Source organism: Humulus lupulus, chromosome 2 (assembly GCF_963169125.1).
Source record: "Humulus lupulus chromosome 2, drHumLupu1.1, whole genome shotgun sequence".
Classification (NCBI taxonomy): Eukaryota; Viridiplantae; Streptophyta; class Magnoliopsida; order Rosales; family Cannabaceae; genus Humulus; species Humulus lupulus.
Genome location: NC_084794.1, coordinates 9,926,379 through 9,938,699, shown reverse-complemented (window position 1 = coordinate 9,938,699; position 12,321 = coordinate 9,926,379). Strand labels below are relative to the sequence as shown.

Sequence of the window (12,321 nt, the reverse complement as noted above, 5' to 3'; positions counted from 1 at the left end):
AAAACCTGAATAATTATACTATATTTTAAATTAGTTCAAAATTATAAAATAAAATATAAATTAATTTAAAAATATAAAAATAATAATATTCATTCTAAATATTTTAATAACAAAAAATTATGTTGTAATTTAATAAATACCTAAATAATAAAACAATTAATTAATGAATGAGTCACGAAAAAATAATTTAAAAATCATTTTAATCAAATTTGTTTTATCTAAATATAATCAAAATTTATTTATAAAATAAGTAAATAAAAAAAAATATAATCCCCAAATCTCTTTTTCTCTCCCTCCATATCCGATCGTCTCCCTTTCTCCCTTTCTCCATTTCTCTCTCGTTTGCTCTCTGCTAGCCCCGAATGGATACTCACCGATTGTCACTGCCGTTCAAGCACGGGACCAGGAAGACCAGACACCGCCGAAACTCCATCCCCGCGAGCCTTCGTCGTTGTTCTTCCCGCGAGCAGAAGCCTCCAAGACGAACAAAGCCCAACCAAGGATTGGGCTTTCAAGTGATAGGAGGAGACGAAATGAGCTCGCCGACGTTCCATGGGTTTTCGAGGCTGTTTGACCTTGATTCACCATCCACGATGAACGGAGAGCCTCCCCACCACGATGAACGACGTCCATGGCAAGAGCACTCATGCCTCCATTTATCTTTGTGAGATATATATATATATATGTATATAATTCATTTTAGAGAAAAGTGATAACTTTCTGTGTGTGTGTGTTTATTTTTTATTAATGGTTTGTTTTGGTTTTGTGTTGCAGTTCTACCAGTACCAGGTTGTGGGAAGGGCTCTCCCTACCGAGTCTGATGAAGCTTTGGGCCACCAATGAGGTCCGCGCCAAGTCCAAGTTCTGGTAAGCCAAGGTTTTGATTGTGATTTTTAGAGCTATTAGCTTTGTTATTGGATTTAGGGGATTCTAGAAATGTTTTTTTGATTTTTTTTTTTGTGTTTGTTTTTGTTGATTGAATTTTTGATCAGGTATTTTCTGAGGAAGTTGAGAATGCAATAAGTTTTATTATTCTTATTAAAGTGTAGCTAATTAAACTCTGCAAATCATTAATTAAATGAATACAATAGCATGAGATGGCAGTTTCTGCATGCTTCTCAAAAGAATAAAATCAAATTAAATTTTGGATGAACATATATATGATCTCACATGAGTTAAACATGGTTTGCAACTCCATCATAAAAAATGACAAAAAATTGTCAAATACAAACACTTATAAGGAGTCGGCTCTTGTAATATTAATTAAACTCAAATGTATTTTATTTTGTCTTTCTTGTTTTTGTTTTTATTATTTTTAGATATGGTGAATAGTTATACAATGTACTGGTAGCAAAAAGTTAAGATAAATTTATGGCAACAAAGACTTTGAGCTATACATTTTCTTCAAAGAAACAAGAATAATTAAGTGCAATATTCACATCAAAATAATCCTATATATATGATCCTATCTTTTAATATCTCACTAGCTCCAAAATTCCATTAAAAGATAATGAAAAGAGAAGTTCATTGAAAGAAAATTACAAAACTTCGATTAGCTAAAAATAAGTTTTGTGACTTATTTATACATCTATAACGACAGGGGGTCATGCTGGCAAAGCAGCTTTGACTTTTAGTGAAATTGTTGGTGAAGAATTTGACTATTTTGTGTGAAAATTTTGGTTTAAGGTGAACAACTTTTAAGCCTTGATGAATTTCAAAATAGTTTGATTTATTATTACACTTCTTTGATTTTGAATAAACCAACCCACTAATCCACTAGTGTAGAGACTTAGTCACAGGTTCAGCCCTTTAAGACATCTAATCAACAGGCTAAGAGAAAACTCCAAATTGATCGATTAATTTCTAAACAATTGTTGCCAATGAATGGGAAACTCCATGAATTGACCCTATTTTATAGGCTAATACTAACTCTAACCCCACTTTAATGTTTCTCATGTTTTTAACATTATACCCATGTGAAAGGACTAACTTACCCTTCTTAACATTATGACTTCTTCCTTCTCTTTTTTCCCTTCCCATTTCGTTTTCAGCCACCTTCTCTCTCACAAAGTGAACAAACACTCTTCCTTCTTCTTCTCTCTCAAATCATCATCAAAGAGAGATCATCACCATTTTTCTTCTCACGAAGCTTTGGAAAGTGATGCAATCTATCACAATTTTTTTTTCTTCTCACCCAAGTTGAAGAAGATTGAAGATTAAAGAAAAATCATCTCCCAAATTTGAAGAAGTTTGAACATTTGATTTAATAATGAGTAGGTTTTTATTTATTTATAGGTTATGGGTGTCTTGTGCAATAGTTTAAATAGAATTTTCGAACTACTCTACACTAAAAAATCTGTGAAATGAAATAATTTTATGTTGAGATGATGAATTTTCGATTGATTTTCGCGATTTAGGTCACTGCGTTCACACATTATTCACACTTGGTTCACACATGATTCATACTTGGTTCACGCGTACTTCACACATGATTCACACTTAGTTCACACATGGTTCACACTAGGTTTACACATTGTTCACATATGGTTCACACACGATTCACACTGGGTTCACACACAGTTCAATGATTTCTACGATTTAGGTCACTGCGTTCACACATTGTTCAAACGAGTTCACACATTATTCACACTTGGTTCACACATACTTCACACATGATTCATACTTGGTTCACACATGATTCACATATGGTTTACACATTGTTCACACATGCATGCTTCACACTTGGTTCACACATAGTTCACAGACGTTTCACACTTGGTTCACACATGCTTGCTTCACATGTTTATTTCTTATTTCTTTTGGCTAGTTTTACCTAATAACCCTTGGGTTCCGAACCTTTTGTCATATATTATACAGGTCAAACAGATATAAATATTGTGGTGCTATCTTATTAAAGCTTGTGACTCTGATATCATTGTGGTCTCCAACAAGGAGTTTGAGAATAAAATGAGCAGATGGGGAAAAATGCTACCATATCTAATTTAATCCAGTGGGCTATTAAGCCATAGGGAAGATGTCCAACTACAAGCAGAGAAAGTGTGTTTTGAGTTTACAAGACTTGCCACAGAAAAAGTGCGACAGACCAAAACTAGGTATAACTCTGTTAACCATATTTATATTGTAAATAATCACTATGGTCTTCCAATAATTAAAAAACTTTATTTCCTTGTAGTGGCGATTGTGGGGTATATGTCATCAAACATCTGGAGTACTTGCTAGCCAAAAAACTGTTATCCGAAGTAAATGACAACAACATGGATTTCTTTAGAAAAAAGACTTGTTTAGATTTGTTTTACCATAACTTACAACCATAGTTGTCTTTTACTTAAATATATGTATCTTATTTTTGAATGTATGAAGAAACTATGTCAACTTCATCTCATTAAATGGTATTGAATGACTTCGTTTATTTCATCTTAATAGTGGAATAAATCTTTGTCACTTTTATCTTATTAAGTTATGTGTGAATTATGTCTGAATTAAATGTGAACCAGGTGTCAATTGTGTGTGAATTATGTGTGAATTGCGTGTGAAATATGTGTGAATCATGTGTAAACTATGTGTGAATTGTGTGTGATTTACGTGCATGTATAAATTAGGTGTGTTCGAAACAACAAACTTTAACACAAAAAGTCGTATTACTGAACCAATCTAAAAATTCAAATTCCACAATTGAAGAGTACAGAGTAAAACAATGAAAGTACAAACTAAGCATGTCTAGACGATGGGGGACAAACAGTGGTGCACGTCACTCGATTGTGGCCTAGGACACCACATCTACTACATCTACGTTGTTTGTTATTCTTCTTTGGACGACCAGCCTTCTGCTTCACTAAAGGAGGAGCTATCATCATACTTCCTATGTCATTTGGTATCACCCAAGATTCTTCATTACCCAGCATATATATAGATCCACCATAAGATGACAGCCACACTTCAACTGTGTAGAATCTAGAGCAGAAAGTATATGGACTAATGCCACGATCTCGAGCACCAGCTAAAGCGTGTTCACAAGGAAGACCTGTCAAATCAAATCTTCTACAACTACATTTTTTCTTCCTTAGGTCGACATCTTCATCAAGATCACCGTCCAATACTGTTATTTCATATTGACTTGACGGAAAAGGGAACGAGGCAGTGAACTTGTCTGCTAACTTTCGCAAATTAGCTACCACTTCTGTGGCAAGAGGACTTGTAGCCGCTGATGCTGCAGTTCGACGCTCGACAAGACTATTGTAAGTGATAGTCTTTGGCACCTTCATACCCTTGCTTTGTTTCACACTAAATGACCAACCTTCGTTCAAAACTTGTTCCCACGATCCATTATATAACACCACAATATTTATATGTGTTTGACCTGTATAACATATGACAAAAGGTTCGGAACCCAAACGTGTGAAGCAAGCATGTGTCAAGCATGTGTGAAGCATGTGTGAACCAAGTGTGAAACGTGTGTGAACCAAGTGTGAAGCATGCATGTGTGAACAATGTGTAAACCATATGTGAATCATGTGTGAACCAAGTGTGAATCATGTGTGAAGTATGTGCGAACCAAGTGTGAATAATGTGTGAACTCGTTTGAATAATGTGTGAACGCAGTGACCTAAATTGTGGAAATCATTGAACTGTGTGAACCAAGTGTGAATCGTGTGTGAACTATATGTGAACAATGTGTAAACCTAGTGTGAATCATGTGTGAACCAAGTGTGAATCATGTGTGAAGTACGCATGAACCAAGTGTGAACCAAGTATGAATCATGTGTGAACCAAGTGTGAATAATGTGTGAACCAAGTGTGAATAATGTGTGAGCTCGTTTGAACAATGTGTGAAAGCAGTGACCAAATCACGAAAATTAATCGAAAATTCATCATCTCAACATAAAATTATTTATTTTCACAGATTTTTTAGTATAGAGTAGTTCGAAAATTCTATTTAAACTATTACACAAGACACCCATAACCTATAAATAATAAAAAAACTTACTCATTATCAAATCAAATGTTCAAACTTCTTCAAGTTCGGGAGATGATTTTTCTTTAACTTCAATCTTCTTCAACTTGGGTGAGAAGAAAAAAAATTGTGATAGATTACATCACTTTCCAAAGCTTCGTGAGAAGAAAAATGGTGATGATCTCTCTTTGATTTGAGAGAGAGAGGGAGAAGGAAGAGTGTTTGTTCTCTTTGTGAGAGAGAAGGTGGCTGAAAACAAAATGGGAAGGGAAAAAATTGGAGAAAGAAGCCTAAATGTTAATAAGGGTAAGTTAATCATTTCACATGGGTATAAAGTTAAAAACATGAAAAATATTAAAGTGGGGTTGGAGTTAGTATTAGCCTATAAAATATGGTCATTTCATAGAGTTTCCCCAATGAATTATGAAAGGCACTGTTACTTGTCTTTATATATAATGAATATTTTTATTTGTAATATTTTATGATATATATCTTTGTTTTATTAAAGTTTGTACCTGGTCAGATTTCAATGACACAAGCACAATCTAGTAGTGTTTAATTATTAAAGATATTGATATAGCTTCTTAGAAGCCATGAAAATTAGTATAAGTTTGTATATATATATATATAATCTTTTATTAGATTTTTTTAGTATGATAGAAATATATAATAAAAGGAGTCACACTGTTATTTTATTTGTAGAAGTCTCATTTGAAGCTGAAATTTGCTAAATTAATTAAATTGTGCTATGTTTATTATAGTCAATTGGTGTAAACTATTTTATTAAAATAATAAATTATAGTTTCATTTTTTATTTAATATATTTGTTTATAAATACAATATTCTAATATTAATTATCAGCTTGCAATGGATTGATTGTTTCTAAGCAAACTTTTGAAAAGTTTGATCAACCTAATAATTAAATAACTTTTTTATAATGTGCAGGTCAATATTGAGATGCATTTCTTTGGCGCAATACTAGACAACATTGGTAGTTGAAGTTTTAAGAATCAAAAATATATTTCACTAACTTTGTATACATTTCTTGTGTTAATATTTGGTGATGATAGAATTTGACTGTAGTATAAACTATCATATAATATGATTTTGTAAGCCGAGTAGAGTAAATATTAAAATTATATTTTTGAGTAATTAATAAAAAATTATTTTGTTTTATTTTCTTTTGAAAATTTTAGAAATCTAACATATATAATATATTTAGGACTCTTAAAGGGATATATTTTTTTTAAATCAAAATGAAAATTGTAGCTGCATTTAAAAAAAAAAAAAACTTTTAAGGGCATTCAAAGCGAGTCCTAAAATCTTAATTTAATAACACTCAACGGGATCTTTTAGGACTTGCAGTGCGAGTCCTAAAAAATTACTTAAAGGCACGCAACCCGATTTTTTAGGACTCGCAAAAACTTACTTAAAGGCACTCAACGAGAGTTCTTAGGACTCGCAAAACATTCTTTAGGACTCTCAACGCGAGTCCTAAAACCTCAATTTTTAAGGCTCTCAAATAGAGGACTTGCGCCCTGCGAGTCCTAAAAACTTTTTTAGGACTCGCAATGCTAGTCCTAAAAAGTCTTTTTTGTAGTAGTGAATTCTAGCTGCGACTCACTTGATCAATCGAACTCCTTCCCCTATGCTTAATAATAAAACACCCTATGAGATTTTATTTGGCAATTCACCTTCCTATAATGCAATTCGTGTATTTGGTTCATTGTGTTTTGCTCACAATCAAAGGACAAAGGGTGATAAATTTGAAAGTCGAAGTCAGAAATGTATTTTTGTGGGATATCCTTTCGGCAAAAAGGGGTGGAAACTTTTGGATCTCGATACTAAAGAATTTTTTGTTTCCAGTGATGTGAAATTCTTTGAGGATATATTTCTGTTTATTGACCCGAAAACGAAAAATATTGTACTTGAAAATATTGTGGATTTAAATGGGGAAGTAGATTTGGATTTTGCTGATTTTTTGGGTGAAGAATTGAAAGAAACTGAAGCTGACTCGACTCACACAGAAACTAGGCCCACACTTGACTTGGATGCACAGGAAAATACATCAGAAGGGGCACCATCTGATCAACCCATCATTGGGTCTGAGTCTGCTGTTGAGATGGGGTGTGGAATGAGCGATAAATTTCCATTTCTAAAACTACGAGATTGTGTTACTCACACAGTTGCTATTAAGAGTCCATCCCCTGCTGCATCCTCTCCACAGTGTTCCTCAGGTACTCTCTATCCTATAACACACTATATAAATTGTGACAATTTTTCTGTCAAATACCGAAATTTTCTTGCAGCTATAACGTTAGGTAATGAGCCACGATCTTTTAAGAAGGTCGTGAAAGATATCGGGTGGAAGGATGCTGTGCAAAATGAAATACAAGCACTAGAGGATAATGGTACCTTGACGATGGAATTTCTTCCACCAGGAAAACGGGCTCTTGGAAGTAGGGGTGTACATTTGACCCGAAAAACCCGCAAACTCGCAACCCGAAAACTCGTCGGATTCGGGTTAAATCCGACCCGAACCCGACAAAAGTCGGGTCAGATTCGGGTTTGAAGTTTGTTAAAACTCGGGTTCGGGTTCAAACCCGAAATCCGAAAAAATAGTATTTTTGAAAAAAAGTGTAAAAAAATGGTATTTTTGCAAAATTTGGCTTTTCGGTCCAAAACCCAATTGGCCCAATCCAACCCAAAATCAAACCCAAAATCCGAAAAAATGGTATTTTTGAAGAAAAAAATGGTATTCTTGAAAAAAAAGTGTAAAAAAATGGTATTTTTGCAAAATTTGGCTTTTCAGCCCAAAACACAAATGGCCCACGCAACCCGATTCAAACCCGAACCCGAAACCCGAAAAAACCTGAAAATTTTGGATCGGTTTCGGTACCATTTTTCTCAACCCGAAACCCATAAAACCCGAACCCGATGAACCCGAAACGCAAAAACCCGACCCGTGTGCACCCCTACTTAGAAGTCAATGGGTATACAGGATTAAATACAATCAAGATGGAAGTGTTGAGAGATTGAAAGCTAGACTTGTGGTATTTGGTAATTATTAGTTGGCCAGGATATATTACAACGAGACGTTTGCTCGGGTCGCTAAAATGGTTACAGTTCGAGCCTTTCTTGCTATTGCGACATCAAAGAATTGGGAACTTCATCAAATGGATGTTCACAATGCCTTCTTACATGAGGATCTTGATGAGGAAGTTTACATGAAACTTCCTCCCGGCTTTGAGTCCTCTCATCCAAATATGGTATGTCGTCTTCAGAAATCTCTTTATGGATTGAAGTAGGCGCCTCGTTGTTGGTTTGCTAAGCTAGTTTCGGCTTTGAAGGAGTATGATTTCTTACAATCCTACTCGGATTATTCCCTATTCACTTTCACTAAAGGAGAAATTCAGATGAATGTGCTTGTCTATGTTGATGACTTGATAATTTATGGTACTAATTCTGCTGCATTACGGGCTTTCAAGGCCTATCTTAGTGACTGTTTTCACATGAAGGATCTCGGTGCCTTAAAGTATTTTCTTGGCATTGACGTAGCTCGTAGTACTTTAGGTTTGTTATTGTGTTAGCGAAAATACTCTCTGGATATAATATATGAGGCCGATTTTTTGGGTGCAAAGCTAGTCGACTTCCCCATTGGGCAAAATCATAAACTCAACCTAGCTACAGGAGAGTTGTTGGAAGACCCGGAACCATATAGGAGGCTAGTGAGTCATCTTATATACTTAGCCGTTATGCGACCAGATTTAGCGTACTCTGTTCATATTCTATCCCAGTTCGTGCAGGATCCTAGAATGGAGCACTGGGAGGTTGCATTACGGGTATTTCGATATTTAAAGGGGTCTCCGGGCCAAGGCATTCTTCTCCGAGCAGACAACGATTTAACCCTTAGCAACTGATGTGATTATGATTGGGCTGCATGTCCGGTTACACGTCGCTTTTTTACTGGTTGGCTTGTGTTTCAGGGTAATTCCCCCATTTCGCGGAAGACAAAGAAACAACATATTGTTTCACGATCATCTATAGATGTTGAATATCGTTCTATGGAAACTATTACTTGTGAGTTGAAATGGTTAAAGGGTTTGTTATTGGGCTTAGAATTTCATCACCCTAAAGCTATTCCCTTTTTCTGTGATAGTTAGTCGACAATACATACTCAAAATCTTGTTTATCATGAAAGAACGAATAAAACACATTGAAGTCGATTGTCACTTTGTTCATGATGCTATAACAGATGGTTTAATTGCTCCCTCGTATGTTCCTACAGCGGTACAATTGGCGGATATTTTTACAAAGGCGTTCGGCAAAAAGCAATTTGATTTTCTTCTACACAAGTTGGGCATTCTGAATTCGCATGCTCCATTTTGAGGGGGTTGTTACGATAGTGTGGGCTGTTATTTAGGAAGTATATTATGTTGATTGATATTGTTTAGGATTGCTTCCATTTGTTTGTCGTATATCATGCTTAGTCAATGAAAATTACTCTTAAAAATTTTCTTTATGTACCTACATTAGCATACAATTTAATTTTGGTTTCACAGTTGAACATTGATATGAAATGAATTATCCAATTTAACTCTTATATGTGTGCTATACAGGACCAACAAGGGAGCTGATTGAAACGGGTGCTAGGCGGGATGGACTCTACTACTTCGGAGAGATGGATACAGTGCAACATGTTTCGATAAATGAAAGCAATCCTAAACAATATAAATCAACATAATATACTTCCTAAATAACACCCCACAATATCGTAACATATTCTTTCTGAAATGCCTACATTAACTCTACTTGCGTGTTTGAACATTTCTGATTGTAAGCCACAACTGAAAAGTCGTTGAGGCCTTTTCACAATATGCGTGTCAACTACTCGCTATCGAGAGTAGATCACACCTTTTTTCATGAGATAGCATCTCAATACTGCGGATACATATCTTTAGACCTTGTTTGGAACTTGAATTTTAAGAGGCAAAAAAAAAAAATCCTTCATTTTATCATGTTTAGATTGAATCAATAAATTAAGAATTTTTTTCTAGAAAAATTAAAAGTTAAATATAGTATAATTTTTTTAAATTTACAATAATTGTAAATATTTACAAAAAAAATTAAAAAAAGTCTCTCATCAAATTTGTGAAAAATATTATCCTCTATTTTTCCCTCATAAATTTTTTCCTAACTAAAATCCAAAGTTCAAACAAAATCTTAATGTCATAGTTAAAATGGAGTTGTCCGAGCAAACTCGCATCTCTCACAGGTCTATAAATATCTTAGCGAGCTCAGCTTTGATGATCACACTTGTCGATGCACTGTGAGTTCGCTCGTGCCTAGGTAAAAACACCATTAACAATTTGATTGTCAACATTAATATACATGTAACTATTGAAATTTTATATTGGGAAATTTTGGACCCCTTTATTTTGTTAATTTTAATATAGTTTGGAACATCTTGAATCTTGTATGGACTAATATAATCACAAACATAATTCCATATTCACAACCATGTTAGTTGTTTTTCGAAAGAGACAATGTGAGATAAGTCTTTCGCAGCAACACTCAAGATACTAAGACTCAATGGATCATATCGTTTTATTCTGAATAGCCCTAAAATCAAATGACCTGGCTCTGATACCAATTGTTAGAATTAATACACAATGAGCACTAAATAAACAATAATCAATATCAAATCATGATCAAACATTTTATTTAGGGCATTAATATAATAAAATACGTACCTCCAATTATCGCCTTGTTCTCTAATAATCACGTTGATTACACTTCTTTGATCTACACATATAGAGAAAAGGAGAGCTTGGGAGTAATGAACACTACTCTATCATTCTCTCTACACCATAGCCACACTCATTCCACCTTTTTCATCAATCAAGAGGACAACCCTTTATATAAGGAATTATGGGCCAATTGGGCTTACATGCCCAATGTGAGAGAATTAGTTGTCTTGGCCCAATGGGCTGACCAAAGACGTTTTAGAGCGTGTCCATGGGCCCCGAGCATGTTAGTACGTTATGTCCATCCCATTATGGCCCGATGGTAATATCATGCATTACCGATTATATAGTTATCATTACATGCTAATACCGACACTGTGTGAGCAACACTAATTATGTTAGTCCATATAAAATATTCTAACATTTCAAACAATTATAAATAAAGACTATCTGTGTTTTATAAATTGGTAAAAAAATGATACCTCAACTCAATAGTTTGGGCTCTTCATTCTCACTTTTTTATATTCTCTTCCCAAGAATTCCCAAGAATTCAGTTTGCCATAGGAAACCACAATGAAAATGTAGATCAATTTTGTGTTTATTGTTAACTAAATTTGTGCTTAGGGTATTTTTTTTTTACTAATTTACAAAACAAAAAATCTTGCTTATAATTTTTTGAAACTGTGAAAATTAAGAATTTTTGTTATCTACACATGAGATATATATATATATAGTAAGTACTAGATACAAACAACGTGCAAAATGCATGTTTGTTTGGTTTTATTTTTAAAATTTATTGATTATTTTTATTAAGTTTATATTATTGTCACACAAATTTCAAATAAATAAATAATATTATATATAAAATAATTACATAAACATATTAAAAGAAAAATTAGAGACCAAAACATTATTTATGGTTTTTTTTTTATAAAAAGTATTTATATATATAATATGATAATTTTTTAGATCACAAATTACCATATTTAAGGTAAAAAATATTCATGATATAATTCAAATTACACCTTAATGATTGAAGAATAAACTTATTTATTCTTGATATAAGAAAAATGTTATTGTAATTTCTTATGTAGTTACATAGTCATACTATTTATATACACACGACATATATATATATAATATTTGTAATATTTATTGTTATCCAATATGAATATATATATATATGTATATATATGACAATTCTCTTATAGGGGCTTCATTTTAAGCCCTATTGGTGGGGCTCTCAGTGTTCTTGACCCGTGAACAGTTTTCGGCGCGATTTTTTTTTTGACCGTGTATATTGTAGTTGTTTAGTGCATCCTGCAAATTTTTAGAAAATTCTGAATAGTTTACAATACCGAAAACTAGGTTCAAACATGTTGCTTTCCCCGCGCATAAAATAAAATTAGTCACGCGTGCAACATGTGAACTTAGTTTTCGGTATTGTAAACTATTCGAAATCTTTTGAAAATTTGCAGGATGCTCTAAATAGCTACAATATACACAGTCATAAAAAAATCGCGCCGAAAACTGTTCACGGGTCGAGAACACTGAGAGTCCCACCGGTAGGGCTTAAAGTGAAGCCCCTATAGGAGAATTCCC

The 12,321-nt window shown here is 33.8% G+C and overlaps 1 protein-coding gene across 2 annotated transcripts; it reads left to right on the top strand.

Annotated features, from left to right (window-relative positions):
* The first annotated feature begins 290 nt into the window (after positions 1 to 290).
* Positions 291 to 6,085, top strand: LOC133815828 (uncharacterized). 2 transcript variants are annotated; one of them, XR_009884849.1, is made up of 4 exons: positions 291 to 664; positions 775 to 867; positions 2,878 to 3,113; positions 3,194 to 3,473. XR_009884849.1 is itself a non-coding variant. In XM_062248624.1 (3 exons), the coding sequence occupies exons 1-3, from the start codon at positions 363 to 365 to the stop codon at positions 5,952 to 5,954; spliced, it is 432 nt and encodes a 143-aa protein (XP_062104608.1). In that variant the 5' UTR covers positions 291 to 362; the 3' UTR covers positions 5,955 to 6,085. The 2 variants fall into 2 exon arrangements, 1 of the variants encoding a protein (XP_062104608.1); XM_062248624.1 differs by lacking the exons at positions 2,878 to 3,113; positions 3,194 to 3,473 and adding an exon at positions 5,918 to 6,085.
* Positions 6,086 to 12,321: the final 6,236 nt, after the last annotated feature.

Excerpts from the sequence above, each read along its gene's own strand:
- LOC133815828 (XM_062248624.1), top strand. The coding sequence starts at position 363 with ATGGATACTCACCGATTGTCACTGCCGTTCAAGCACGGGACCAGGAAG. Across the intron at positions 665-774 it reads TCATGCCTCCATTTATCTTT|TTCTACCAGTACCAGGTTGT; the intron begins GTGAGATATATA and ends TTTGTGTTGCAG. Across the intron at positions 868-5,917 it reads CGCGCCAAGTCCAAGTTCTG|GTCAATATTGAGATGCATTT; the intron begins GTAAGCCAAGGT and ends TATAATGTGCAG.